Source organism: Colobus angolensis, unplaced genomic scaffold, assembly GCF_000951035.1.
Source record: "Colobus angolensis palliatus isolate OR3802 unplaced genomic scaffold, Cang.pa_1.0 Scaffold280, whole genome shotgun sequence".
NCBI classification, from domain to species: Eukaryota; Metazoa; Chordata; class Mammalia; order Primates; family Cercopithecidae; genus Colobus; species Colobus angolensis.
This window is the reverse complement of record NW_012116044.1, coordinates 932,749-940,140: the sequence shown is the minus strand read 5'-3', so window position 1 is coordinate 940,140 and position 7,392 is coordinate 932,749. Positions and strand designations below refer to the sequence as shown.

Below are 7,392 nucleotides of genomic sequence, written 5' to 3'. Positions count from 1 at the left end.
ATAATCATGGCTCAGATTAATAAAGTCTTTCTTACCTATTCATACGAACTTGTGTAGCAATTCTGTCAAAACACAATGCCACCAGGGAAACATGAGTCACACTCCTACCAGGAGCTGTAGTTGGAGATTCTTCCACTGAGGCTTGTAACAAACATAAGTTTACCTAACACACACACAAAATTTCAGAGCTGACAAGTGAAAAGTTATCACTTAAACATAAAATGTGCACAAAAATGAAAAACTACTGTTAAGAATGGTATATCTATGTATCTGACAGTGAAGATGAAGCTTATGAATACAGATTCTCATAAAATAATCATAATTAAATTTTTACTGCATGAATGTGGAGCATTCTACTATTACCTAATATTCTGCTTATGTAAACTATTTATATTACATTAAATCTACATTAGAGCATAGGAATAAAACATATATCTTTTAATATTACACACTGTTCTACCATGATTCACGTTGGTAATTGAAAAGGACAAATACCATCAAAATGCTCTCCTCTTTCAGGAAACAAATTTTAAATATTAAATTGTTACCTTTGGTATGCTAACATTAGTCTGAAGACCTTTAATTGTTACATTATCTTGCTTCGTTATAAGATTTGTCTGTGCTTGTCCTTGGTTAGTCGTTCCTATTGTAGGGTGCTCAGTTTTTGTTCCTCTAACGTCTTGTTTGGAAGATAACTAAAAAGATCATAAGTGAAATTATTTCACAAGCTTTTCATAACTTCCACGTCATCCACAACAGCAACTCACTTATTCACGCTGCCCCCCATGCCCATCTATGTGCCAGCTGCATTCTAGTTTTACATCACACCTTAAAATCCAAACCTTCGATAAGCTAGGAAATAGACTGGTAGCATCAGGGTTGAGAAAACTAATACATATTAAATTGAAGTCAGCCTATAGAGAAGCAGACAGAAAAAATGATACAGTAATTATAGGCATTTTTTAAGATCACTAAACTTTACTGGCTTGAAAACAAACTAGGTTTCTGATAATTGGCCCCTTTTTGGCTAGGAATATTTTAATTTAAATTTCTTTTTTTCACTCATCTACTCTATCACATGAAATGCCAATATATATTAAATAAATAGTTAACTAAAATAATCAGTCTCACTTTCATCTCTCTTCTGGTCCCTACTCCAAGTATAATCCAGATAAATTTGAAAATCAAATGGAGAAGCTCTGGAAGAGCACTGGGATATGACTGCTAAGCAACTGGTTTTGTGGCTAGAACCACAATGTAAGTAGAGTATCACACAATGAGAGTAGTGACTTGATTCACTGAAGTGAATGAGGAAAATCTCAAAAGTAATACTAAGATACAAGTCATCTAATCATAGAGGAAAATCAAAACATAACCAGCTGTCTTAGAAAAGCAAGGTATCAGTCCTGAAGAATATTCATTCACTTAGGGCCAAAGCTCTTTAGAAAAGGCTTGGAACTAAGCTGCTTCTGAAATAAAACAAATAAAGCTACTTATTTTTTAAATAAATATTTTTACTACTAGTCAATCTATAGTACAGTTATATGTCCTGTCTTTTATGGAGCCAATGACATATAAATGCTTTTAGAACATGTCCAAATATTCTGATTTAACTTGTGAAGAAAATTTTTCAAGTTTGAATATTCTATAACCATGATAAATATTCAGTTTGCTATGCCCACTGAATTTAAAAGTTCTTACATTTTCTGAGAAGGTAGTCTTGCTATTTTGGACAGCTTCCCTAAGGACTTTAGCATGAAGATCATCTACAATTGCAGCTGGATGTCGGGTACTAGCACAATGAACCATTGCTTCAATATATCTGAGGGGAAAAAGCAGTAAATGAAATATTTAAATGTCACTAATCCTACAACTTAGTTTATGTAAATATATCATGAAACATAGCACCATCTGAATATGTACAACAATCGCTCAACATTGAAATGGGAATGTCTAAGCCACATATTTAGAAATTATACAAGGGAAACATTTATGAGGTTATCCCCACCATCACCACCCTCACCCCAAGAAGAAGTGTTCCACACTGGGCAATGATCTTTTCTTTAACAAACTTCTGAAGAATATTTCCTGTGTTCTTCATTTATATGACATATCATAAGAATCTTAATAGTATAAGTTATCAAAGAAAAATTATGGGCTTTTGCAGGAAAAGGAAGATTTTCATGAAAGCTCATCTCCACTGAACCCCTCTTCTCTTTCCAACTGCTTCTACACCACTTCCATTATGTTCTATTCTCATTTTTATTCATGTCAGTTGTATATAATATGTAGTATTATTATATTATGGCAATACAATAATAAATTTGAATATACAGTCAGCTCTGCATATCTGTGGGTTCCAAATCCACACATTTAACCAAGCGCAGACTGAAAATACGGTATTCAAAATACAGTATTCATGGGATGCAGAACCCACCAATACAGAAGGTTGGCTTTTTTAATCCGCAGGTTCCACAAGACCAACTGGCAAGACTTAAGCATCTGTGGCTTTTGGTATCCACAGGTGTTCTGGAACCAATACCCGACAGATACGGAGGGACAACTGTAATTATTTAGGCTGAGAAAGTAGCAAATGATAACTGAAACACAGACCTCTTTAAGCATATTTTCATTTTTATTCAATCAAAATAGCTATCAATAATCTTCTATATGAACATATATCACATATACTTATAACTATCAACGATCTTCTATATGAACATGTCATATCACATATACTTATATCACAGAGTAATCATTGCATAAAGCAATAGTTGGATTTCTAGACAAAATCAATACCTGTCTAAAGCTTCAGCCACCAGGGGAGTCAAAACAATATCAACAGTTCCTTTTACTTCAACTATGGCTGTTGTCCTGGTCTGGGACACTGGTTGATCCAGGGTCCACTCTTCTGTTAATGTTTCATCATCTGTGTTATCAGCGAGTTTTTTTTCCAACGGAGTATATGGTGTACTACACAATTTAACAAGCAAATCATACATTAAAAAGACCATGAATTAGAAGTTAGAGCTTCCTGAATAAGTAAACACATGCATTCATTACAACCATAAATTTTATGGAATTGGACTTGACTTTTTTTTGTTTTTGTTTTCTCACTCTGTCACCTAGGCTGGAGTGCATTGGTGTGATCTCAGCTCACTGCAACCTCCTCCTCCCAAGTAGCTGGGATCACAGGCATGAGCCACCATGCCTAATTTTTTTTGTATTTTTAGTAGAGATGGGGTTTCACCATGTTGGCCAGGCTGGTCTCGAATTCCTGGCCTCAAGTGATCTGCCAGCCATGGCCTGTCAAAGTGCTGGGATTACAGGTGTGAGCCACCATGCCTGCCCTGGACTTGATATTTTATGTCCCAAAGACTTTTCAAAGGCCAAAAGAAGTACTAAAATGCTAATTGATCAAAGATGGCTAATACATCGAACGAGAAAAAAATTTTAATATATTTACCTGATGTACCTTTTCCAAATTATGAAAAATATGATACTGAAGTCTTATTAGTCAGCAATTTTGATATGCCAAGTTATAGCATGTTTAAAAGAAATGCTACTGACTACTTATAAATGTAGCCAAAGCCATAGCAGGCAAAAGAGCTGAATTATTTTGGTAATTTATTCTTAATATAAAGTTCATACTCAAATAAAGAATGATTATTATTCAGAATAAACTCTACCCATCTCATAATCAAGGAATACACTTTAAAAGCATGTTATTTTTACTTACTTTGAAGTTGATCCTGAAAGTTGCATGCCTCTGTCTAGCAAAGAATTAGCTGTGAGCCCCTGCTTGATAACCTAGAATATAAAATACTATAGTCTAGAATTTTTTATATATTTCTCTAATTTTATATCAACTGATATATGTAAATATCTGAATTACCTAATATGATTTTGAGATACTTGATATAAACATTTGACAAACTGAGCAAATCAAAGAATATATTCAATTGGCAGCTTCACTTTGTTGATTCAAATAAATGGCAGAACAGGGTTGTGAGGGTAAAAGACTATAACTGAAACTTAAAAGCAAGTGTTTCAAATGTCTTTCCTCCAGAGTTTCTTTTTAAATTGAGTTTTTTCTCAAGCTAATTTTAGTCTTCTCCTAGCACAACCAACTTTTAAGTGGGAAAGAGAGTCACAGAAACATTAAACTATAGGAAAAACTATTCTTATATTTTATATCCATAAATGATAACATGGAAAATAAATAAATGAACCTGACTAACCAAATTGAACCTTTATAAATGCTAGTCAGTTATTTAGACTTAATGGCAAAAAATAACTTTCTTACCTCCCAGGTCACTTTTTTTCCCCCTAACTACCCAAGCCTCTGGTAACCACCATTCTCCTCTCTACATCTGTAAGAGCTTGCTTAGATTCCACATGAGTGAAATCATGAGGTATTTGTCTTTTAGTGCCTTACTTATTTCACTTAACATAATGCCCTCCAGATTCATCCTATTGTCACAAATGACAGGATTTCCTTCTTCATGGCAGAATAATATTTCATTGTGTGTATATACTGCATTTTCTTTATCTGTCCATTCATTGATGAACATTTAGGTTGATTCTATGTATTAGCTATTGTGAATAGTCCTGTAATTAACATGGGAGTACAGACATCTCTTTAATAAATTGAATTAATTGCCTATGGATATTACCCAGTAGTGGGATTGCTGGATCATATGGAATTCTATTTTTAACTGTTTGAGGTATCTCCATACTGTTTTTCATAATGATTGCACTAATTTACATTTCCACCAGCAGTGCACAATTGTTCCCTTTTCTCTGCATCCTCGCCAATACATGTCATTTTTTTGTCTTTCTGGTAACAGCTGATGTTGTTTTTTTGAAGCTTTCTAAAAATATTAATTCCTTGACCTGTCTTCTCTAGAGATTTGACTGCCTAATCAAACTAGAAAGATTTATTTAAAATACTGAAATAATTCTATCCTCCCAGGTACTATTCTGCACAAAGGCCATTCAGTTTTACACTGGAAAATTCATATATCAACATATTTCCACATAGACTAAAAAGTACATTTTGAAATCTTAGCATGGGCAACTGGTTTTGGGCAAGATAAGAAAATAGTACAACCTTAAAAACAAAATTTTGCAACTGTCACTAATGTTTCTTCTTCCTTCAATAAATATTATTCAAATGCCTACATAATCTATGAGAATATTCAACTCCATGTATCGTGTCCCATCATTACTAATACAGTTTACGTCCAAGCCCTGGTCGTTTCTTGCACAGACTACTGTCACATCTCCTAAGTGATCACCCCAATTCCTCTTGCTTAATGACAATTCAATTCTACTTAGTGTTCAAAGTACATGAGATCATATCATATTTCCTTAAAACTCTGAAGAGTTAATAAATGAAACTAAAATAAAATTCAAACTCCTGATGCCATGGTCTATAAGCTCTGAATGATCTGACCTTTGTTTAGGTCTCTAGCCTCATTATGAGCAAGTCTCCCGACTCACTATTTCTCGGGCATGCTGATCTCTTTCCCGCTTCAGGGCTTTAGGAAAGTGGTTGCCTCTGCCTGGAATGCAGTGCCCCTAGGTCCTCCTATCTTCAATTCCTCATCATCCTTCAAATTTCAGTCTAAATATTATCTCCTCAGATGGACCTTTCATCTCAATACAATCTAGGTGTCCCCACCCCTTGTTATTCTCTATCCCAGTATCCCTTGGTTATCATCATAGACTCTTCTCAATTTGTAATTATATACTGATCTATCTATCTATTAATTGTCAGTCTTCCACCTCTAAACCATAAGCTCCATATCCATTTCCCTTACCACTCTACACCAAATGCCTTGTTCAGAATACTGTATAATAAATATCTGAATTATGAATAATTAAATAAGCATATAGACACTTCAAATAAGTATAGTATTCATATTGGCTATAACCACTAAATTTATTTTGAGGTATTTTTAGCTTACCTAAAAAATTCTGTAATGCATTTTCAGAATACATTACAAAAATGCCCAACAACCATATTCATACTGAATTATAAGAACGCAAATGTCAAGTAAGTGGACAGTGAAGGCTTTGCATGGAAGGAGTTGATGAATTAATAAAAAGAACATCATTAAAAACTTTAAAATTTTATTTTTAAGACACAGAAAATATGAATTCAGAAAGAGTTGATCCAAATCTTTTTTTTTTTTTTTTTTTGAGACAGAGTGTCGCTCTGCCACCCAGGCTGGAATGCAGTGGCATGATCTCAGCTCACTGCAAGCTCCACCTCCCGGGTTCAGGCCATTCTCCTGCCTCAGCCTCCCGAGTAGCTGGGACTACAGGCGCCCGCCACCTCTCCCTGGCTAATTTTTTTTTTTGTATTTTTAGTAGAGATGGGGTTTCACCGTGTTATCCAGGATGGTTTCGATCTCCTGACCTCGTGATCCGCCCGTCTCAGCCTCCCAAAGTGCTGGGATTACAGGCGTGAGCACCATGCCCGGCCTGTCCTTTCTGTTCTATGTAAATAGCATGGAAAAAACACATGGGAAATAGAAGCAGTTCCTAATTTGGGACCATAACACTTAACTTTCTTACCAAAGTTTATTTTCTATTCTGTACAGAATGTGAGTGACAAGTAGCTAAATACCACATGTTCAGTACAGGGAGAAATACCTTTCTCTTTCTTATAGAATATTCAAATTGTATCAATAGTCAAAGGAAAAAACCATGTTCCCTTTTGCAAAAATCATCTTAGATTTATATATGCCAAGAAAAAACATATTGGTTGTAGAATCCTACCTGTTGTATCAAGACCCCTAAGTTGCCCATGAACTCGATGAATGTTTAACTTGGCTGCAATTTCTTTGCCTTTTTCTGCTCCAGCATTTGATCTGAGAGATCCAGATGACTGAGGCTGCATCTTTGTGGCATGAACATACCTATCAAAATTTGATGTTCTACCAGGTTCTGCATTGTTTGAAGTCTCTTCAACCACACCTCTTTATGAAAAAAAGAGAGTAAAATGTTCAACATTCAAATAATACAGTTCTGAGAAAACATTTTACCTAAAAGGTTTACTTTACAAAAAAAAACACTCTACTATTATACACCAATAGTAGTAAAAAATTCTTCAATGTTTACTGAAAGATACTATGAATAGAAATAGTAAAAAACTTTTAAAGACATATGTTACTAATTTATAAATTAAGATTTGAAATTCCAAAACCAGTTTTGAGTTTTAACATTACCTTCTTAGAAATGTATTAAAAATAAAAGACGATCAAGGGTTGCTTTTACATCCAGCAAAATAATCATGGCTCAGATTAATAAAGTCTTTCTTACCTATTCATACGAACTTGTGTAGCAATTCTGTCAAAACACAATGCCACCAGGGAAACATGA

General features: G+C 34.4%; 1 protein-coding gene across 1 annotated transcript in view; it reads right to left on the bottom strand.

Annotated features, from left to right (window-relative positions):
* The window catches only part of KIAA1109 (KIAA1109 ortholog), a 194,850-nt gene that overhangs the window by 114,781 nt on the left and 72,677 nt on the right, over nt 1-7,392 (bottom strand). The window contains exons 28-32 of the mRNA XM_011948638.1: nt 3,740-3,810; nt 2,800-2,973; nt 1,702-1,822; nt 549-695; nt 36-163 (exon numbers count right to left, since the gene is read on the bottom strand). Coding sequence (XP_011804028.1) covers nt 36-163; nt 549-695; nt 1,702-1,822; nt 2,800-2,973; nt 3,740-3,810 — 641 coding nt within the window. The remainder of the gene's footprint in view (nt 1-35; nt 164-548; nt 696-1,701; nt 1,823-2,799; nt 2,974-3,739; nt 3,811-7,392) is intronic.